This window comes from Nuphar pumila, chromosome 13, assembly GCF_984573655.1.
Source record: "Nuphar pumila chromosome 13, dmNupPumi1.hap1.1, whole genome shotgun sequence".
Lineage (NCBI taxonomy): Eukaryota > Viridiplantae > Streptophyta > Magnoliopsida > Nymphaeales > Nymphaeaceae > Nuphar > Nuphar pumila.
Window position 1 is genome coordinate 11,057,915 of NC_143261.1, and position 23,931 is coordinate 11,081,845.

The 23,931-nt window shown below is 40.0% G+C and overlaps 1 protein-coding gene across 1 annotated transcript; it reads left to right on the top strand.

Annotated features, from left to right (window-relative positions):
- The first annotated feature begins 11,162 nt into the window (after positions 1–11,162).
- On the top strand, positions 11,163–23,214 carry LOC149817743 (coatomer subunit alpha-1-like). The gene is made up of 4 exons (XM_089984506.1): positions 11,163–11,372; positions 11,602–11,854; positions 19,353–19,847; positions 20,007–23,214. Exons 2-4 carry the CDS (start codon positions 11,647–11,649, stop codon positions 22,943–22,945), a joined length of 3,642 nt encoding a protein of 1,213 aa, XP_089840632.1. The 5' UTR covers positions 11,163–11,372; positions 11,602–11,646; the 3' UTR covers positions 22,946–23,214.
- Positions 23,215–23,931: the final 717 nt, after the last annotated feature.

A 23,931-nucleotide genomic window follows, 5' to 3' on the forward strand; every position in this document is an offset into this window, starting at 1 on the left:
AATAATGATAATGCAACAAAGTAAAGGGACATATATCGATATGAATATTGACAACAATTACCATACAGTAGTAGAGCAATCTTAACCACTTATCCTCAATCATAGTGCTTTGATCTCTCCGATCGAACTTTGGCCCTGTAGCTATTTCATTTCCACCTGCTATCGGATTGTACTTTAAAAGCTTCGATATCCCAAACTGTTGAGCAACTTCACATTGTTGCATTTATTTGGCCCAGAAACTACAGATTTGAAGGAGCCAGGAGGGATCTTCACGAAGGTATTTAGTTTTTTTTTTAGATGTCAAACGTGAAGGACAAAGGTTGTAGCAAAATGGGAATTAGATCACACGGGTGATTCATATTGAGCCAGATATAAATGCTGAGCTTCAGAAGCAACGAGTAAAAAAAGAAAAAAAAAGTTCACACGGTTCAGAAATTCAAGATACAGAAACAAAATGCAATAACAAAATTCAAACAAACCTGCAGTATGACCCCTTTTCGTTTGGAGCCTCATTTTTTTTATTTATCTGACTTTTGATTAAAAGTCATGGTGGTCTGCAATGCTTAAACAGATTAAAAAGGGGATTTAGAGCATATCTCTCTGTCGATCCACCAGGATGAGATCAAATTGTGACTAACATGAGGTATTTATGAAAGATATGAAAGGGGAATGAAACACACGAAGATGCTGGCGATGAAGTATAATCAAAATACAGATGAACCATATTTTATCTAATGGGTGATGGGATGAAGAAAAATAAATAAGAACGCTGATGCAATGTACATAACACGCGACAGATGACATTAATACCAGAAAGGAAAAGTATCTTCAAACCACAAATTACAGAAATAACAGAGAAATATACGGTGAAAAATAAGAGATCTAAAGCTGAAGAAAATTTGTAATTAAGGATTTAAGATGTCGAAATCTAAAGATTCCGTTTGATGTTGCATAATACATGTAGATCGGTGTTTGCTATTGGCAAAACGATGCTACAAGTATGCTTTTATAGAAACAAAAATAAAAATAATAAAATTAAAAAAAAAGGAAAAGGAAAAGGAAAGCAAGATCCAAATCGCGATCGGATCCAGCATCGCGGGTCGTGGGTCGGACTCAGACCCGGCCCACACTCTATAAAATTTTAATACAGGGAGGGATTAAAAAGGGGGGGGGGGGCAACCCGATATGGGTTGCTCGATAAACATACAAAGGGGGAAAACCCCCTCCCCCGATATATCGGGTGTTAGGGTTCAGTTGAACCCTAACACGTAAAGAGATGGGGAGGTGGGGGAGCACACCACAGCCGCCGGGAGGGTAGGGTTCATCCCTTTTCGGGAGGCCACCCACCTACAAAAGGGGACCCCCTAATCCCTCTTCCATCCCTCTCTCGCTATCCCATTCTCTCTCTCTATCTCCTTTCCCTCTCTCGCTCTCATCTGCCTCTCTATCGTTTGAATCGCCTCCGAGCTCTGGCCTACAACACGAAGCATTTGCCGGGAGAAGCCGACCGACCTCCTCTCGTGGTTGCCGCAACATCTTCGCCGAAAAATGGTAGGCTTCTGTACCTTCTTGCTAGGTTTAGATTGAGGTCTGGTAGTGATTGGGTCTGGGGGGGGGGGAAGAACTCGGTTGTTGCATACTCTGATGATTTAGATGGGGTTCTTACTAAACCCTAAACCGGGAATCCCAAATCAAATCGATTTGCTGGTTTTGTTGTTGTAACTGTAGGAGTCTCATCTCGGGAACTGGTTCAACGTCAGTCTCTCTCTCAAACACTTTATCATAGTTATGGCTCCCTTTTAATCACTTACATCCTACCCTAGATCACAACTTTATGAGTTTTAAATGACCCATGTTAGTTGGGCATAGAGAAGTTGCACTTATTCTTTTATGTGCCAGACCTATTGTTTTTCTGGGGTTTTGGTCTTTCAAGATTGATTGCACTTAGCAGATTAATGATTGGAGGCTCGCAGAGATTCTTTCTCATAGGACATATAGTGGCACTATACTTTTGTTGGCCTTCTAGGTTAATGTTGTTTATCGTTTATCAGTCTTGTGCGGTGGCGTCCGACTCTCTTTAGTCTTCTCTTCTTGGATAGATAAGACTTGCCATCTTTAATGGTAAGTCTGTTGTCTGAAAAAAAAAAGGATGGTTAATTCCACCTGATTACATCTGATATGATTTAGTAGTGCTTTAGGTATATATCCTCTTTTGTCAAGCTGAAGATGTCATACAAATGACCCATTGGTTATTTAGTTCCTGCATTTTTCTTTTGAATGTGAATCCTTTATTTTTTGGATTTGTTTAAATCTGGCTCTTATAGTGGGCTTAAGTAACTTGAATTGTGGAAAATGGTGGTTCATATGCCTATCCTCTATGCATAATGTGAATGGCGTCTTGGCTGTTGCGTAAACCCTGCATGCTAAATTACAAAAAATAAAATAAAATAAAGGGATCTGTACATCAGATATTGTTATTACTAAACCAAATGATTAACTAGTAGGATCATGAGCTTGTTGATAACGTACAGAGATGACACTCAATCAGATTACATAGTCTAATTAGGGTTGTGTACTTAATTAATAAGTTTTAAGTTTTATTTGGATTTTTCGCATATAAACAGGGTTTTGTCTTATTGTATTCCCATTACTTAACATTAATTGCATACATCGATATATTCCAATTGGTTAACAATAACCGTTCATATTGATTTGTTCAAATTAGTTATCAATAACTGCTCGCATTGAGATATTCTAATTAGTTAATGATAATTGCTTACATTGGTATATTCTGATTAGTTAACTTGAAATGCATGCGTAAGTTTTGGGTTTCGATTAATGAATCATTGTGCGATACTGCAGGCAGTTGTACATGCCTTATGACATTTTTTCATCCGATCGATAAATGTAGATGCATGCTTAATTCCAGTGTTTTCATTCGATTCATTTTAAATCAAAGTACAGGCCTTGCTCGAGTTATGTATATGCCTTTTGATTTTGTTTCACCGAGTCAATTATGGTTAATAAATCACAAACCCTCAATTCGGTTATAATACTCTTGAGATTACATGGCATGAACCCTAAATGAATCAACTGGGTCTGCATAACTAAATGGATACTCGATGTGGGTACTTGGGTTGTTAACTTGTGGGCTATGACAATAAAACTGATGAAAACTTAATCATAAATGTTGTGTTCCCAACTGGTTTAAAGGTACCGGGGCCTTGTTGCTTGACAGTTTAAAGGTACCGAAGCATGATGAATAATGATCATAACACTGATAAGAAACTTAAATTTAATTTCTATGGTCTAACTGGTTTGAAGGTACCGAGGCTTGTGTGCTTGACAGGTTTAAAGGCACCGGAACACTCTGAGTGGGTTTAAGTAATTAATATGGAAAAGGGATTTGGATGGTTTATTCACCTTGGTAAAATGACTAAGGTTGGGATCTACTGCTAAGGCAGTAGAAGGAAGTTAGGGAAATGCCCTGTACTTCGAGAAAAAAATTAAATAATGAAACCAACCCACTCAGATTCGGGCTTACTTTAGAGAGTGTAGGTGGTACAAAGCTCCGGGAACGTGTTTATTTGTTCGAGCTAAAATGACTCGTTGGTCCCCAGTCATCGGAGTTGGGGGACCCGGACTACCATTATGTCCTAGGTGGTAGCTTCATGTTCTTCTGCAGAAGTTAGGGATGCATCATGTTTCAGTTTTGGCCTTTGGGAGGTTCTCTCGGTCACTGGCCGCTCCCTTGGGATTTCAGTCGCAATTAGAATGTCTGGGTTAATAAAACAACATTGAATAATATACCCCTGAACGTTCTCTTCTGTGATGGTTGCCTCGGCCCGTGTGTATCAGTGGGATAAGAAAAGATAAACATCAATTAGAACATTTCATGTAACACAGCGAGTGATGTTCTAGGGAGACATGTTTTTATTTTTCCAGCATGTCACGGGTTTGTGATGAAATGAAATCCTGAAATGTGTAGATATGGGATAATCCAATTTCATATTGTAATTGTTACCGGAATGCTATGCACAACTGTTATTATCGTTGCAGAATATGCTTTAATTGCTTAATGCCTTACTTGTTTAATTGTTGTCTTTGCATAAAATGCTTTAATTGCTTAATTTTAACTGCTGCATAATCTGTTTGCCTGCCTAGATACATGTTTGTTACTGCTGCCACATAGTCTTATTTGTGCGATTCTTAATAGGTTGAAAATTCACACATGACCACCACGTCACGTACTAGATTCATGATATTCCTGCATTAAGAGTACAATTTCCCTACTTAGACGTGGTTGTCTAATTCCTATAATTTTCATCATTTTCAGGCAAAGAGTAGTTCTATGAGCGGCGCGGGATGAGGCGCGGACTAAGACTTGATCTATTTGTTCTCTGGCGGTCCTACTTTCTTTCAGATGAAATTTTTTATCTTGAGAGTCATAATGTGAAAAACTCTGATGTTGAATTCTATTATTATTGAAATAAAAATAAATGGTGTGGTTTGCTTTTACCTTCCTGTATTGTTCTGAAATGCTTAACTCTGGAATTATTAGTTGTTTCCGCTTTAAAAAAAAATCCTCAAAAATCTGGGTTAAAATTTTGGGGCGTTACAGTAATGAAACAAAATCAGAGTGAATAAGGTGAGGAAGAGGAAAAGAAAACAGGAAAAGGAGAGAGTGATATACTACTTACCGTGGCTCTCTGCTATACGATCGACTTCCTTCAACTGATGGTGAAGATAATCAGAGAGAGGGAGAGGGAGAGGAGCGATAATGGATCAGAGAAAAGGAAGATGCGGGATGATGAGCTATTTCTTCAGTAGTCCAGAGGGGAAAGCATTAGAAGAAGGAAAAAGATGCGTGATGCAATGGCGGGGAGGGAAACAGATGGAGGGCCCCTTCCCCTGCAGTCTCCCTTTATAGCGGGAGGCCGTTGGAGATTTTACGAGGGAGGTCCCTCTTTGTTTTCAATATTTTTAAAAGAGAGGGCCTCTACGTTTTTAAATTTTTCAAAAGGGGGCTCTTTCACAATTTCTTTTTCAAAAGGGGGCGGTTTAAAGCCATTTTTTGTTCTCAACTTTTTATAATTTCTGTATTTTTTTTTTTTAGATAAAAAACTATAGAACTAAGGGAATTTTAAAATATTTTTATAAAAAAATTAAAGGTATTTACACAAGAAAGATTTTCTGAGAATTTAGGGTGATTTTTGAAAATTTCTTCAGAAAATGAGTTGGATCCGGATTTTGAGGAAATATTCAAGTTTTTAACCTCGAATTGAAAAATACAGAGTCGTGGATCCAACTAGATGTCAGATGGACTGTCCAAGCCATTCAGAAATTATTTTTGGTATCTTCACAAATTTAATTTTGAAAATTGGATAACGAGGCTCAGATTTTGATTTTAACACTGGGTCCGGATCGAAAATTGAGTCAGATATAGAAAATGGATTTGATTCCAATACATTTGAGAAATAAACTGGAATTTTGAGCGAGAAATGACTCAATTTACTCAGAAAATGGGGCCAAGGGCAAAAAGGGAATATTTGTAAAATTTTTGAAAAATTTGGGGTGTTAACACCCCCTGCCTGAAAAAAAAGAGGCAAGGGGGGCGGCCCCTGCCGAAAAAAAGAGGCAGGGGGGCGACCCTCTATCGAAAAAAAAAAACGAGGCAGGGGGTCGCTCCTCCCCCCCTGCCAGAAAAAAAATGAGGCAGGGGGTGCGACCACCTGCCCGAATAAAAAAATGAGACAGGGGGGGCGACCCCTTGCCAAAAAAAAAAAACGTGGCAGGGGGTCGCCCCTCCCCCCCTGCCAGAAAAAAAATGAGGCAGGGGGTGCGACCACCTGCCCGAACAAAAAAATGAGACAGGGGGGCGACCCCTTGCCAAAAAAAAAACTAGGCAGAGGGTCGCCCCCCAGCCCGAAAAAAAAAAGAGGCAGGGAGCCGACCCCCTGCCCGAATAAAAAAATGAGGCAGGGGGGGTTACCCCCTACCAGAAAAAAAAAGAGGCAGAGGGTCCCCCCCCCCCTGCCGAAAAAAAAAGAGGCAGGGGGTTGACCCCCCTGCCGAAAAAGCAGGGGGCGACCCCCTGCCCGAATAAAAAAATGAGGTAGGGGGGGCGCCCCCCTACCGGAAAAAAATGAGGCAGGAGGTCCCCCCCCCCTCCCGTGCCGAAAAAAAAAATGAGGCAGGGGGTCGCCCCCCGTGCCGAAAATAAAAAATGAGACAAAGGGACGACCCCTTGCGGAAAAAAAATATGAGGCAGACACCCCCCCTGCCTGAAAAAAAGAACGACGCAGGGGGGCGACCCCCTGCCAAAAAAAAAATGACCCACTTACCTGGGAGACGTCGAGCGATGGGCGACAAAACGGGGGGCTATGGGCCGGGGGAGGGACGGGTGGCGGAACGGGGGGCGATGGGCCAGGGGAGGGATGGGTGGCGGAACGGGGGGCGATGGGCCAAGGGAGGGACGGACGGCGGAACAGGGGGCGATGGGTCAGGGGAGGGACGGGCGGCGAACCGGGGAGCGACAGTCCGGATAGTGCATTAGGCGGGAGAGAGCGACGGTCGAGGGAGTGCGTCGGACGAGAAAGACGAAACATGAAAGAGAAAGAAGGGTTCTGATTAGAGATTTACGGGAAACTTAGCGACGGATTTGACGACGGCCTACTTCTGTCGCAAATTCAGTTAGCGACGAAATATTTCCGTCGCTACGTAGCGACGGAAAAACCTTTGTCGCCAAATCCGTCGCTAAATGTCACAGGTATTGCGATAAAAACCTGTCGTCGCTAATTAGTGACAGATTTGACGACGAAAGTTTTTCCATCGTTATTTTCCTAAATATTACGGATTTTAGCGACGGATTTGTTTCTTTCGTTAATCCGCCGCAAAGTTGCGATGAAACAAATCCGTCATAAACTTCCGTCGCTAATGGCCATTTTTCTTATAGTGAGGGGAGCCATGACCCAAGGCACAAAGGTGGGGTCGCGAGGAGGACAAAGCTAAAGAGAGAGAGAGAGAGAGAGAGAGAGAGAGAGAGAGAGAGAGAGATTGGGGGCCGACTGTGTGGTTGTGGGCAAGGGTGGAGAGGGGGGACCATTGAGGTGGAGTCACACCATCTAAAGAGAAGGATTTTGGAGGAGAACACTGGAGATTTTACAAAAGGGAAGGCACAACCCGTTAGTCCTTTTGGACCCGGCACCAATGCCCATAGGATCAGCTAGTGCACATCTCTTTGGACGTTGCAAGTTCAAATTCCAATAAGGGTAGGGTTAACCCCAGCTTGGCTTTAAAAAAAAAGTCTATGTAATAGAACGCAGACTGTAAATGGTGGATCAGAGAGTGCCAAATAAATGAGTTTTTCAAAATAAATTCACATCACCTTAGTACAAGTGATGACGTGTCATTGTCCGTCTCAGTCACATGGGGTGCATCGGGTGCTGAATGGATCCGAGCAACACAGTACCCACTCTCTTTTCTGACGTTGCATCTCAATTGAAATTCAATGAATCGAGGCTCCAAACGTCCATCAGTTTTTCTTCTCTTATTTGTCTCTAGCGCTTTATTGCTTTTCGGAGATACCTCATACCATGCTTTGCTTATGTAATGTTAACCTTCGGAATTTTAATGAATTTTATTTGCTACTCACTCTAAAAAAAAAAGCTCAGTACATTGTTTTAGAGAGTAGCAATTTTAATGAATTTTATTTGCTACCCTCTCTAAATTTTATTTACAATATAAATACATTGTTTTAAAATTGTAAGCAATAAGAGTTGCACTGTAAACTTATTGCTTGACAGCCAAACACATCAGCCATCTTACAATCTATCATATAAAATATATTTATCACTAGTTAACAAGCTCATATGAGCTAAGCCAAACTAAATACATGTTCGTGTTTGGCTTGATGAGCCTATTTTATGAGCATAAGCCAAGCCAAGCCAAGCCAAGAGAGGCTGGTCTCATTTTGTATATGTCATCCACCGTTCATCGACTATCAACACTAATCACCTAAATAGCTAGTGTATTGTGTAAAGAGGATTCACACAAACATGCATGCATATAAATAAAAATTTAATGTGGTTCGGTAGTGTCACCTACATCAATAAACACACCCTCTTTTAATTTACACCAAAAAGAGCCTTTATCTATAAACATTTTCATGTATGAATTGCATTTGTATAAGATGACTATTATTTTAAATCTGCTTAGAGTCCTTACACCTATTAGATTCTTAATTGAGGTGAGTTATTTTTCTTGTAAGAGTCCTAATTAGCTCAAGTTTCTTTTTCTCACAAGTCTTTTCAACATGAAGCTTCTTCAAATGACTATTGTGTAGAGGCATACAATGACTCTTGAAAGTCCCATATTGAGGACTCTTGGGCATCAGATCTTGGATCCATTGTCTTAACATATTGCATATTGTTGGAGACAATCTCAAATACATTTTGATACATTGAAGGGACCATTTTCATAGACCAAATAGTTTGGGATCACAAATGCCTAGATTAAATTGAACTGGATTCTCGCCATCTAGGGTGTTGTGCTCCATCGTTTCGCCTAGCAGCACACGCCGTTGGTATTTCTCTCCCACAACTCCAACACTCTTATTCCTAAATTTACAAAGAAGGATTCATTTTCACAATTACAAGTGACTCCATTTCTTAGAAAGTGAATCATATAGACTAGTTCAATCAATGGGATGAAAAGAAGGGGATACTGTTAAAATATCATCTTTTTCCTTAATTGATCATCATTTATGTAAGCACCTAAGGTTAATCAAGTAAGGTTGGTCCTAAGCACTGATTCCATTGATGAGCCTGAACTAATTAAGATGACAATCTATAAAATTCCAAAAATGTTTGGCATATATTTATTAATGCATTAAGCATTAGCATTTTTTTAAATACATAGTTACTTTTTAGGATAATGTGCGTTATTTGTTTTAAAGAAAAATAAAAAAACTAAATACAAGCATTAGCATTTTTTTAAATACATAGTTACTTTTTAGGATAATGTGCGTTATTTGTTTTAAAGAAAAATAAAAAAACTAAATACAATTTTTAGAAGGCACAAAAAACGTACTTCACCAGTTTGAATTTGAAAAATGAAATTACTTTTTTACCTTCAAAAGCTAACTATGTATGCAAAAAATCCCAATAAATTCGAAAAATGTTTTAATCATTTCAAACTTTTTTTTGGTTAAGGCAAGGTAAAACCCTCTATCACCAACCGCACATTGTATTTAAAAAAAAATGCATATTTGTGCTCATGATTAGACAACTTTGTGAAAACCTGCAACTGGAACCAGGGGAGAAGGTGCAGACCTCTTCGTCTTAGGTTCGACTCCCGCCGGGTATACGGGTGCCTTTAATTGGTGGGCTCTGTAACAGCTTAGTTGTTGGTGACCCTACTTGGGGTTTACATGGTAGGAAGGCCCATCTATTAAGTGACCCAGTTCTCGGCGAGGGTTCGTTGTCATCAAAAGTTCAAAACCAGCAGTTTATAGTTTCTTACCCAAGCCGTTACATATCAATGTTGTCAGTATCGTTCTGAATAGGCCAAAAAATAATAAAAACATATTAAGTGTCAATCAGAACGTGACACATGTTAAAGCCATTAAATAATATTAAAATACTATTAAAAAATAAATTTAAGCATTTTATATTTATTGAAAATAGCCAATTCAAGTGTGATGCGATTTTATGCCGATACGATATGTATGGGCAGATAGAGGCCGATACGGATCGATACTGACAACATTGGTATAAATTGAACCTGACGGGACCCAACATTATCTAGCCAACCAGGGTGCGAACGGATCAGATACATTCAGATGTCCGATACGATTTTGGCATATTATTTGGGATCTTGATCCTTCAAGTAAGATCGAAGTGTGCATTTGGATGGGACTTGGGCTCATTTAATTGGATCATTTATGAATTCCGGTCCGATTCTTATCAGTAGTTTAAGTTTTTGAATTCAGATCAAAATCCAATCTGATTGCATTTTTTACACGTAAAGATGGATATGTTTTTACTGGATATAGTATTACCATTACCAGCATAGTTCTGATCCAAATGTAGTTTTAGATCTTCGAATTCCTTTCAGATTCGGATTAAGTGCACAAAAATCATATTTGGATTTGTATCAAGCAGGGTCCAGCATGTATCTGATCCATTTACAGCACTAGTCATACCTAGGGGTGTCAACGGGTCTGATTTACTCAGACCCGACCGGGACCGAACCCTATAGGGTCCAGGTATGGTGACAAATAAGAAGACCTGATTAAGACTTGGATCCAGACACAAAGGTCCAATTAATATATGGACCCGTGTATAGTTTGTAAAATTTTATACCAGACCCGTGCCCGAGCTGATTTCCGATTGAGACCCACAATTTTTCAATGTAAAAATGGTAAAAAATATTATTTTACCGGGGATGGTCTAGGTCTGGTTCATGTAGTTCTTATCGGATCCGGATATGATTTCTCTTATAGTGGACCAGATCAGACCCAGGTCTACACCCAATAACATATTCAAAATCTAGTCCAAGTCTGGTTTCACTTAGGTCCAAACCAAACCCAACCCGTTGACACCCCTAGTCATACCCGGCATATGCTCTAGGACAGTGACTTGTTTGGGACTAAAGGAAATAGGATACCATACCCCTCATGACACCTAAACTCTATTCATATCAGTTTGGATTTGGGTCTAATTTTTACACACAATTCAAATACGGGTCTAATAAAATCTGACTTGAACCCGACCCAAACCTATCCATTTTGACATGCGACCAACCAGAGTAACACTTTCTGACCCGGACTCTGCGCAGGCTCCATGGGCATCGTGGGTCCGGGTCGGGTCTTCTGGGGCCCACCGAGCTCACGAGGGAGAAATCCGGCTGCCATCGATGGACGGTCAAGATAACCCCGATCGCACCATAAGAAACATCTGAACCGTGTGTGTGTGTGTACGTGTGTGTGAGAGAGAGAGAGAGAGGGAGAGGGCCAAAGTGCGAGTGCGAAGATCTGTATCGCAACATCGGACGGTCATAAGTAGCACCGATCATCCTTCCGAACATCCTGACCGTCGGTACGATTTTTCTTTCTCCCCGTACGGTATGATATAAACGGGAACGTCTAAAAAATGCGCTCTCTCTCTCTCTCTGCAATTCTCGGCGAGATCTGAATCTGCGAGTGCCTCCATTGAACTCTAGCCTTCATCTCCAAACGCCAATTTCGGTAGTTGTTCCTGAAGTCTGAGAAAATCTCTGCCGGAATGGTGGCGTTCGCGATCTTCCGACATTGATCTGCCCGTTTTTCCGATGGCTTCCTCTTGATCCGACCCCCCAATTTCAGATCTGAGGTAATCCCGATACTTCTTCTCGATCTTGTTCGTTTCCTTCGGTTCGCTTTGAAATCGATGTTTCGATCTGCTCTGATTTCGGGCTTTTTCTTCGAGATCGAGATTCGTGCTTGTTGGGATTTCTCAATTTCGGGGTTTTCTTTGGATTGATGATTTTTTTGGGGGCTGGGTCTTGTTTGGAGATACTAGCTGGGCTCTGATCTTGGTTCTCCTCTCGTGGTCGATGCAGCTGTTGTGATCAGGGCTAGGGTTGGGGTTGAGAAAATCGGTCACGATGCTGACCAAATTCGAGACGAAGAGTAACAGAGTGAAGGGGCTGAGTTTCCATAGCCAGAGGCCATGGATTCTCTCGAGCCTTCATAGCGGAGTGATTCAGTTGTGGGATTACCGGATGGGGACTCTGATCGATCGGTTTGACGAGCATGATGGGCCGGTTCGCGGGGTTCATTTCCATCGGACGCAGCCGCTCTTTGTCTCCGGAGGTACCCGTTCGTTTCGATGATTTTGTTTGAAGAGAAATTTTCTGTTTTCTGCTCGTCCTCTTGAATTCGTAGTGATGGTTTTCTATGGTATGCTGCTGAGTCTGGGAATTATGTGGTTCTTCTGATCAATTAAATTAGCAGATGGTACATTTTTTATCTTTGTTTTTCTGGGGATGTGGGTACCCCTCCTATTCGTGTTTGGAGAACAATTGGAAGCAGTTCTCTTCCATATCAGTTTGTCTATACATTTGATAGTTAATGAGAACACTTGTTGAATCGAATTTGTATTTTGGATCGATTCATGTCTAATAGTAATCCATTGAACAGATTGATAGCGAGATATCTCTGTTGTCATAAAAAGAGTATGGCTATGTCAGGAATGGTTTTCACGGTTGTCCTTGGATGTGTGTTGGCGGTCCAAATGTATGCTTTGGCCAGTTTATTTTCCAATTGCACATTCTTTAAGCAGCTTGGTGTACTTTTTTTAAGAGTGGTCAAGTTGGCTCAGATGCATTCTGTTTCTTGATTAGATGGTACCTGCTAACTTACTTTGTTGTGCCCTAGAAATGCATACTGATGCTTGGTGATACCTCTCCCCGCATGGTGAACTTCATTTGTTTGTGTTTCTTGTATGCTGTCCTTTAATTGCATGGCTCCTTCCAATGCTGGTTCAACTCGCCTAAATTCAGATGTAATTTCAAAGTGAATGATGGAACCCTGGTTATATTTCAATTAAGCTAATTTTCTTCTGGTGCGTGTGTTAAAATACATGTAATCAATATATATTCAATCATAACCAATAGGGGTATTTTAGTCATTTCACATGTACCCAATAGGAGTACTTGTTTTTCTCCTCTTTTTATTTTTTGCATTTATTTTTTATTTTTTTTACCCACTTAAGGGGGCCCCACCATTGAGTCGTTACCGTTGGGGGCTCCCAACGACTCATGGGAGCCCCCTTTGTGTCTCTTCTTTTGAGGCCAATTGGCCTCCCCCTTCTCTCATTTTATTTGTATAAATAGGGGTGAAACCCTTTGTATATTTTCATTTTTGAGAGCTCCATATTTTGTGTTGTGTTGTCCCTTTGTGGACTTGGCTATTATCTCTTTTGTTTGTCCGTTGGTGGACATTGTAAGTGCTTATAGCACTATTTGTACTTCTGCATATCTCATTACATGGTATCAGAGCCTTGTGTGCGCTCTTGGTTTTTAATATAACTAGTTGACTAGTTATATTTTTTATTTTGTATCTCTCTTTCTTGGTTTATCTTCTTGAGAGAGGTTTAAATGGAAGGAGAACAAAAGATTGATCTCTCTTTCAAACTTTATGGTTCCAACTACATGATGTGGGCCGCCGCCATGGAGAACAACCTCAAGGGTAAAAAGCTTTGGGGATACGTTATGGGCACCATTCCGGAATCGCAACTCCAACTCACCAAGATGGATGGTGATAAAGAAAAAGCTCTTGAAGGAAATGCCCGCTTGAAGGCCATTGAAGATCACCAATCTAAAATGGAAGATTGGGAAAACAAGCATGCAAAGATTCTTGCTTGGTTCATGAACAATGTGGAGCTCAAAATTTGCGCCAACATCGCTAAATTTCAGATGGCTAATGAAGCATGGTTCTTTATGAAAGGTATGTATACTAAAAAAGACCTTGCTCGTCAATTCTTTCTCCAAGAAAAAATTTGGACTATTAAGCAAGGGGAAATGAGTGTAAGAGATTACTTTAGCATTCTTGGACCCTTATGGGATGAGCTATCTTTACTAGAACCAAAGTGGGTTTCTAGTATAGACGTAGAATTAAGAAGAGAACAAATGAAAAAGAACACTTTTTTCAATTTCTACATTGGCTTAGGCCCGAATATGAACAAGTTAGATCTTCTCTTCTTCATAGATCTAAGCCTCTTCCTTTGGAAGATGCCATAGCCGAAATATGCCAAGACGAAACTCGTCTTGGCATGATTAAGGGAGTAGATGAAGTTTTAGCCGTGTCTAAACTCGGCATTCATGTAAAAACCTATAAGCCTCCACACTTTAGGAGGCAAAATAACTATAATGACAACTATAGAAAAGCCATTTGCCATCATTGCCAAGAACTGAGTCATATAAGACCTAATTTCCCTAAGCTAAATGAAGCACCAAAGAATAAGGTTGCCTTCGTTAAAGAAATTACTCAAAATAACTAGGAAACTATCAAAGGGAAGGAGTCCTTCTCTCTTGCTCAACTATCAGAAGCACTTCAAATTCTACTCAAATCGCCATCAACCTTGGGTGCCGCCATAACTTCTTCTTCTCCTCCAGGTATGCCTTCTTGGATTCTTGATTCTGGAGCTTCCTTTCATATGACCCCTCTTGAAAATGGGCTTTCCGATTTGTGTAATAACTCTAAAAACTCTTATGTTTCAACCGCCGATGGTACATCTTTACAAGTAAAAAGTTTTGAAACTTTAAATTTTTTCAAAGATTTCTTTGTGCCAAACATAAGAGTGGTACCTCAACTTAATTTAAATCTTCTCTCTGTTTCTCAAATATGTGATCATGGATGTGAAATCTCCTTCTCAACTAAGGATTGCTCTATATAGGATCTCCAGTCCGGGAATCAGATTGGGCAAGGCCATAGGAGGGGAGATCTCTATTATATGAGCAACTTGAAACTTCCCACTAACTTTTTTTGTAATCATGTCCAAGATAAAAATATTGAAACTTGGCATCAAAGACTTGGACATCCAAGTTTCTTAAAAATGTACTTCTTTCCTTTTGGAAAGAAATATTGTAATGAGAAATATTTTGTTTGCAAGAATTGTATTTTTAGAAAAATGAAATCCACTCCTTTTCCAAATCGAACTTTTGTATCCAAAAGACCTTTTGAGTTAGTCCATTTGGACGTTTGGGGCCCTTCTCCGGTTATATCGAAAGGAGAATACTCCTATTATGTTACTTTCATTGATGACTACACTAGATATGTGTGGATCTATTTTCTCAATTTAAAATCCGAAGTCTTTGACTTCTTCAAGAAATTTCATATGATAGTCAAAAATTAATTTTCAAGTAATATCTCTACTCTTATCCGATTCGTGTGGAGAGTATCTATCAAATGAATTTCAAAATTATTTGGAAACAAATGAAATTTGTCATAAAAAATCATGTCTTAGGACTCCTCAACAAAATGGTTTAGTCGAAAAAAAGCATAAACACATTTTGGAAACCACTAGGACACTTCTTATTTCCAAAGAAATTCTAAAAAGTTTTTGGGCCGAAGCCGCTTTAACTTCAACTTGATAAATAAAATGATATCTTCATCCCTACAAATACATCTCCAGATGAAAAACTATTTGAAAGAACACCCGGTTTCAATAGATTAAGAATTTTTGGGTGTAAATGTTTTGTCCTTACACATAAAAGAGACAAATTATCTCCTAAATCTATTGAATATGTTTTCTTAGGATATGGAGAAAATCAAAAGGGTTTTAGATGTTTTGACCTTAAAAATAACAAACTCTATGTATCCAAAGATGTAACTTTTTTAGAAAATGAAAATGGTTTTGAGAAAACTAAAGATATTGATGAAAGCGAATATGCTTTCTTATTTGATCTTCTCTCTCAAGAAGATGAGACTCCTCAAGAAGAGGAAATCTCTAATAATTTGTTGAATGATCTAGAGGGTATTCCTTTTAACAATGTTGAAAATGAAAGTGATAGAACCATCCAAACCTCTCTTAGGCGTAGTCAACAAGCTCCAATGAGTGCCTTAGAAAAATACTCTCAAGGTTCCATCATAGAAGAAACCTCTTTAAGGAGATCCGACCGAATCTCCAATCCTCCTAATAAGTTTGTTTCTATGTCACATGGGTGCAGGTGCGGGGATTTAGCACTTCCAAAAAACCTGGTTGCGGGGGTGCGGCAGGGGCAAAAATGTAATATATATAAGGGGGGTCTGGGGGTTCCCCCCAGCGCGGGTCTCGCTGTGCGGTCAGCGAGCGGGGGTCCAGGGGGGGCCGCAGCTGGCGGGAGGTTATAGGGGGCAATGCACACCCCCCCCCCCACCCACCCCCAAGATTTTTTTTTTAAATTCCTCAGCCCATTTCATAGGGCAATTTTTTTTAAAAAAATAAAATAAAAAAATGGACCGAAATGACCTTGGGTGCGGTCAATGCACCCAAGGTCGGGTTGACCGCACCCGGTGCCGCACCTGCGTCGAGTCGCGTGTCGATGCGGGTGCGGCACCCTGCTAGCCGAATCCCTGTTACATAGGTTTGTTTCCTATGAGTCTCTAACCCCAAGGTATAGTGCGTGTCTAATTGCGTTACACTCTTTTCATGAACCTTCACATTATCATGAAGCCAAAAACATTCCCCAATGGGTTGAAGCCATGAACTTAGAACTTAGTGCCCTTGAAAAGGCAAAAACTTGGAAAATAACTTTATTACCCACTGGAAAGAGATCTATTGGATGTAGATGAGTCTTCAAAATTAAAACTAAAAGTGATGGATCATTGGAACGCTATAAAGCCCAGTTGGTAGCAAAAGGATACGCTCAAGAATACAATATAGACTATAAAGAAATCTTCGCGCTCGTAGCTAGAATGACTAGTGTTAGGACTCTTATTGCGGCTGCGTCAGTTAAAAAATGACCTATTTATCAATTAGATGTTAAGAATGCATTCTTAAATGGTGAATTAAATGAAGAAATTTACATGGATCCTCCACTAGGAGTATGTATTGGTGAAAATAAGATTCTCAAACTTAAAAAGGCATTATATGGTTTAAAGAAAGCTCCAAAGGCTTGGCATGATAGATTTAGCAATGTAATGATAAGTTTGAATTTTCGTTCATGCTATACTGACACTGCTTTGTTTGTGAAAAGTGCAGGGTCTTCAGTAGTTATTCTACTACTTTATGTTGATGATATGATCATCACTCTAAGTGATGAGCAAGAAATCAATGATATTAAGAAAGTTTTAAAAGAAAACTTTGACATGTCTGACCTTGGTTTCTTAAGATATTTTTTAGGAATTGAAGTAGCGTACTCTCCTCGAGGGTACATTCTCCCTCAAATGAAACTTGCTGCTGACATTTGTTCCAAGTCTGGTATCTCCGATGATAAGAAGATAGAAACCCCTGAAGTTATCAATGCAAAGTTAAGGTTGGAAGATGGAACACTCCTCGAGGATCCTACTCCCTACCGCCAACTTGTTGGGTCTCTGACCTACTTATCCATCACTCGGCCAAACATAGCTCATGTCGTCCACTCAGTCAGTCAGTTTCAACATGCACCTACAACTGTGCACTTGAGTGCAGTCTTAAGGATAGTCAGATACATCAAAAACACCATAACTAAGGGAGTTTTTCTTTTTTCTTCTTCATCACTTGATTTAATTGGTTATACTGATGTTGATTGGGGAGGAAATCACAATGATAGAGTATCAACTACTGGTTTTTGTATTTTTTAGGTGACTCTATGATTTCTTGGAGATGCAAGAAGCAACACAAAGTATCATTGTCCTCAACAGAAACAGAATATCGTGCTATGACCACTGCAACCATGGATCTTGTGGCTAAGAAGTCTCTCCAGTGATATGGGCATAGTCATCTCTACTTCTTCGAAGATGTGTTGTGACAACAGAATCACAATCTATATCGCAAGCAATCACACATTCCATGAGCGTACTAAACATATCGAGATGGACTGCCATTACGTTCGTGATGAATACCTAAGAGGAACCATAGCACTGCCTTACATTACTTCCGAGTACCAGTTGGCGGACTTGTTCACTAAATCCCTTGCAACTCCTCATTTTATGTTCCTTCTTAGCAAGCTTTCGGTTATATTCCAGTAAAGCTTGAGGGAGGGTGTTAAAATACATGTAATCAATATATATATATATATATATATATATATATATATATATATATATATTCAATCATACCCGATAGGGGTATTTTAATCATTTCACATGTACCCAATAGGGGTACTTGTTTTTCTCCTCTTTTTATTTTTTGCATTTATTTTTTTATTTTCTTCCTTTTTACCCACTTAAGGGGGGCCCACCATTGAGTCGTTGGGGCCCCCAACGGTCACATTTGTTACCGTTGGGGGCTCCTAACGACTCCATGGGAGCCCCCTTTGTGGCTCTTCTTTTGAGGCCATTTGGCCTCCCCCTTCTCTCATTTTATTTGTATAAATAGGGGTGAACCCCTTTGTATATTTTCATTCTTGAGAGCTCCCTCTCTTTCAATAAAGAGGCATTTATATTTTGTGTTGTGTTGTCCCTTTGTGGACTTGGCTATTATCTCTTTTGTTTGTCCGTTGGTGGACATTGTAAGTGCTTATAACACTATTTGTACTTCCGCATATCTCATTACAGTGTGAGATTTAGACCATGAAGTGGATTTTAATTGTCCCACTAAATTGTGCAGTGTATCAGTTTTAATGCTGTTTGAAAAGTCTAATTGTCATGGTTGAATGAAAGATCATGTGGAGCCATACGTGAATTACAAAATGTATAATATCCATTCTGTACTTGATAAAAGTAGCGACATGATGAGTGAACAAGTTCAAGGTCATGATGACCATGATCAGTTGATTTTGCAGGAGATACCAGGAACACTGCTGTGATGGAGTAGTGCTTGTACATGGAAGTTTGCATACTGGGATTTAACAGATCTATTAACTTACATTGGTGTGACCTTTTGTATACAGCATTAAACATTTTCAGTGGTTAGTCATAGACAATCAAATTGTATAATGTAACCTGTTGTATGAATGTAGGGGATGTGTTTGCTTTTGCCTTTTTCTGATATTCTGTATAATTAGTTTAAGGAATTTGGAGGTGTTGCTAGTAACCTCATTGAATTATGCTCTTCCATTTGGGCTAGGTATGATCGTGACAATGATTGATATTTATGTTATCGTGTCTTGACCTTTCTCATCATACCAGTCTCACAGAATTTGAGGTTTTTATGAAGATTGCTTTTCAGCTAAACATAGTGATGGATTCTCCTACCATGATCTGATGGTGCAGGAACTTAAGAACTTTTAGTTGTATGGGTTTCTCATTTATTTATTTTCATTGGGTTGGGGTGGTGGGAGTGGGGATGGAGGATGTTCAGAAATGGATGCTAAGAAGAAAAAAATGGAAATTTAAAATCATAGAAGACATTTCAGTTGTTTGTCTCTTGAAACCTTTTAAACATCAAAAAGGACATTTTCTGGATTGATGCTACTAAACTTTAAAGTTTAAACTGAAGGTATATTAGCATTGTTTTGGTAATTTTCGTTGACTTTACCATTTGGAGGGACATACATTTCCTGTGAGGCTCTAACCAGCTGATGGATTTTATCTTTTGATTATGGTGTTACTATACATTCTGGTACCATGTTAGTTTTGATAATGTGAAGTCTTGTAAACTAGGAATTGTTTTAAAGGCATAATTCCTAAACCTTGTGGATAGAAAGAATTTTTATATTACTTTAATACCATGTTCTGGATTTTCCAGGAGATGACTATAAAATCAAAGTATGGAATTATAAGATGCATCGTTGTCTATTTACGCTTCTGGGACACCTTGATTACATTCGTACAGTTCAGTTTCACAATGAATACCCATGGATAGTTAGTGCTAGCGATGATCAGACTATCAGGATCTGGAATTGGCAATCACGCACTTGTATCTCTGTGTTGACTGGTCACAATCATTATGTAATGTGTGCCTCCTTCCATCCTAAGGAGGACTTGGTTGTATCAGCTTCTTTGGACCAGACAGTCAGAGTATGGGATATAGGAGCACTGAGGAAGAAAACTGTTTCACCAGCAGATGACATCTTAAGGTTGACTCAGATGAACTCAGATCTTTTCGGGGGTGTTGATGCTGTTGTAAAGTATGTCTTGGAGGGTCATGATCGTGGAGTCAACTGGGCTTCTTTCCATCCTAGTTTGCCTCTCATTGTCTCCGGAGCAGATGATCGCCAAGTAAAGCTTTGGCGAATGAATGGTATGTAAGTTGAACTCTATGCTAGGGTTTCTTTGGATATTTCTTTTGGTGGTGTCATAATTTCTATTTTCTCCTTCAGTGGAAGCAGTTATGTGTTTATACTGATAAGTGTGACAATATAATTTATGGACTATTTCATTTTCTTTTGTTTGTTTGTAGATACAAAGGCTTGGGAGGTGGACACCTTGAGGGGGCACATGAATAACGTCTCTTGTGTGATGTTCCATGCAAAGCAGGATATCATAGTGTCTAACTCTGAGGACAAGAGTATCAGAGTTTGGGATGTAACAAAACGTACTGGCATCCAAACATTCCGTAGAGAGCATGATAGGTTTTGGATTCTTGCAGCACACCCAGAAATGAACCTGTTGGCAGCAGGCCATGACAGTGGCATGATTGTCTTCAAGTTGGAGAGAGAGCGGCCTGCTTTTGCAGTGAGTGGAGATTCCCTTTACTACATCAAGGACCGGTTCTTGCGGTTCTATGAGTTTTCAACTCAAAAGGACACTCAAGTAATACCCATTAGGAGACCTGGTTCCACTGCTCTGAATCAGGGGCCAAGAACATTGTCATATAGTCCTACTGAAAATGCAGTCTTGATCTGCTCAGATATAGATGGTGGATCATATGAACTGTATATCATACCTAAAGACAGTGTTGGCAGGAGTGATACTCCTCAAGACGCAAAGCGAGGAGCTGGAGGTTCTGCCCTCTTTGTTGCTCGCAACAGGTTTGCCGTGCTCGACAAGAGTAACAACCAGGTATTGGTTAAAAATCTGAAAAATGAATTAGTAAAGAAGAGCAGCCTACCTGTCGCTACAGATGCAATATTTTATGCTGGCACAGGAAATTTACTTTGCAGGGCAGAAGATAGAGTAGTAATTTTTGATCTACAGCAGAGGACTATTCTTGGTGATCTTCAGACCCCATTTGTCAAGTATGCTGTATGGTCAAATGACATGGAGAGCATTGCGTTACTTAGTAAACATGCAATTATTATTGCAAGCAAGAAGCTTGTTCATCGTTGCACTCTGCATGAGACAATTCACGTCAAAAGTGGTGCCTGGGATGACAATGGCGTCTTCATTTACACCACTTTGAACCATATCAAATATTGTCTTCCTAATGGAGATAATGGAATTATCAGGACCCTTGATGTTCCAATATATATTACGAAGGTTTCTGGGAACACCATCGACTGCTTGGATCGTGATGGAAAGAACCGTGTCATAGCTATTGATGCAACTGAATATGTTTTCAAGCTTTCTTTGTTAAAGAAAAGATATGACCGTGTTATGAGCATGATCAAGAACCCACAGCTTTCTGTACAGGCCATGATTGCATATCTGCAGCAAAAAGGATTCCCAGAAGTTGCTCTTCATTTTGTCAAAGATGAAAGAACACGGTTCAATTTGGCCTTAGAAAGTGGCAACATTCAGATTGCTGTTGCTTCTGCAAAGGAGATAGATGAGAAAGATCACTGGTATAGGTTAGGCGTGGAAGCTCTTCGACAAGGCAATGCTAGCATTGTTGAATATGCATATCAGAGGACGAAGAATTTTGAGAGACTATCCTTTCTTTATCTCATCACTGGGAACATGGAGAAATTGTCTAAAATGTTGAGGATAGCTGAGCTCAAGAATGATGTAATGGGTCATTTTCATAATGCCCTTTATTTGGGTGACATCAAGGAGCGTGTCAAGATTCTAGAAAGTACAGGTCATCTTCCTCTTGCATATGTAACAGCTGCTGTACATGGGCTGACAGAGACAGCAGATAGGCTTGCAGCTGAGTTGGGGGATAATACTCCTGTTCTGCCTGCAGGAAAGAGGCACTCGCTTCTCATGCCCGCTTCACCCATTTCATGCAGTGGTGACTGGCCTTTGTTGAGGGTAATGAAAGGCATCTTTGAAGGTGGACTTGATAATGTTGGCAAAGGAGGTCCTGAAGAGGAAGAAGAAGCTGATGGTGCAGATTGGGGTGAAGATCTGGACATTGGAGATGTAGATGGCCAGAATCATGTTGAAGTGGTTGATGATGAGGAAGTGGGAGAAGGAACTGAGGGGGGTGGTTGGGATCTTGAAGACTTGGAGCTTCCACCTGAACTTGATAATTCTCATACTGTTGCCAATTCCCGTGCATCAGTGTTTATTGCACCATCACCGGGAATACCAGTAAGTCAGATATGGATCCAGAAATCTTCTCTTGCTGGTGAGCATGCAGCAGCTGGTAATTTCGATACTGCAATGCGTTTACTTAGCAGGCAGTTGGGAATAAGAAACTTTGCTCCTTTAAAAACTTTCTGCTTAGAATTGCACTCGGGAAGTCACACATACATGCGTGCTTTTTCATCAGCACCAGTTATCTCGCTTGCTCTTGAAAAAGGGTGGAATGAATCTGCAAGCCCTAATGTGAGGAGCCCACCAGCGCTTGTTTACAAGTTCTCCCAGTTGGACGAGAAACTAAAAAGTGCCTACAAGGCCACTACTGATGGGAAATTCAGTGAATCTCTGCGGCTCTTCCTAAGTATCCTGCACACTATCCCCCTTATTGTTGTTGAATCAAGGAGAGAGGTTGATGAAGTGAAGGAGTTGATTGTTATTGCAAAAGAGTATGTACTTGGCTTGCGGATGGAGGTGCGGAGAAAAGATCTTAGAGATAATCCAGTTCAGCAGCAAGAGTTAGCAGCTTACTTCACACATTGCAACCTCCAGAAGGTTCACTTGAGACTTGCATTGTTGAATGCAATGAGTGTCTGCTTCAAAGGAGGCAACTATGCCACAGCAGCCACCTTCGCTCGACGGCTTTTAGACACAGACCCCCCAGCTACTCAAGCATCCAAAGCTCGACAAGTTCTGCAAGCTTGTGAGAGGAATATGAAGGATGCTAACCAGCTTAATTATGACTTTAGGAACCCATTTGTTGTTTGTGGGGCTACTTTTGTTCCAATATACCGTGGACAGAAGGATGTTGCTTGCCCATATTGTACATCACGTTTTGTTCCAGCCATAGAGGGCCAACTTTGCACTGTGTGTGACCTTGCAGTAGTAGGAGCTGATGCATCTGGGCTACTCTGTTCTGCTGCCCAGATGAGATGATTCGCAGGGGTTTGTAGGCATCCATTGCTGTTGAAGTCTGATTGTGGCTCACCACCTTCATTGAGCATCTTGACTGTAGAATTCACCACCTGTTTCAGGTATCCAAAGGCATCATACAAGTACCAGCAGCTGCTTTTAGTTATTTAAGTAGGGGTTGGATTACATATTTAGTTTTTGTTGAATTGGTTGATCTTTGATTTTGATTATGATTTTTCTTTGTTATTTTTTGCAATAAACAAATTTTCCTTATAGAGAATTTTGACATCCTATTCCTATTAGTTCATTCTATATGAGATTGGTGAGTCTTTGCAAGTTTATGGAAGTCTTGGTAGGTAAAATGTGAAGGCCTTCTGTTCATGTTGAAGGCTTTCAAGGGTGGGTATTCAGTTTCAACTCCATGGTTCATATGGAAGCTTGTAGATCATAGTTTTTCCTAGGTAGAAATTTATTTTTCTGTTGAACGTATGTGTTTCGTTTGATTGGCAAAAGCTTATCCCAAAAGAATTCCTGTTATTGTATGTTTTATATAATAAAGATTTGTGCCCTTTCTTAGCATTTTGTTGGCAGAAAATCAAGATCTGATTGTAAAGAAAAGAATCAATTTCATTTAGTCATCAGGGCCTTGGTTTTGTATATGGAAACTTTTTGCTATGATGCCCTTTGGTATTATTTTGTTCAACTCTCTCTCACACTCACACACACACACACACACACACACACACACACACCTTAATCTTGGGTATGTCACACACACACACGCACGCACGCACACGCACGCTCATGCACCCCTTAATCTTGGGTATGTCAATTTGAAGCTACAAAGCGGGACCATACATTTGAGTTATGAGGACCATTTATAAGTTATTTCTATGCTTATAATCTAAAACCTTTTTATATTTCTGGTATGTCCTTTACATCATCATCATTATTCTTCTCTTCAAGGCGTGATAATTTAAAACAGGTTTTTGATAAATTGTGTTTTTGGC

Coding starts and splice junctions, on each gene's coding strand:
- LOC149817743 (XM_089984506.1), top strand. CDS start 11,647: ATGCTGACCAAATTCGAGACGAAGAGTAACAGAGTGAAGGGGCTGAGT. Junction 11,855..19,352: donor GCCGCTCTTTGTCTCCGGAG/GTACCCGTTCGT, acceptor TGGATTTTCCAG/GAGATGACTATAAAATCAAA. Junction 19,848..20,006: donor AAAGCTTTGGCGAATGAATG/GTATGTAAGTTG, acceptor GTTTGTTTGTAG/ATACAAAGGCTTGGGAGGTG.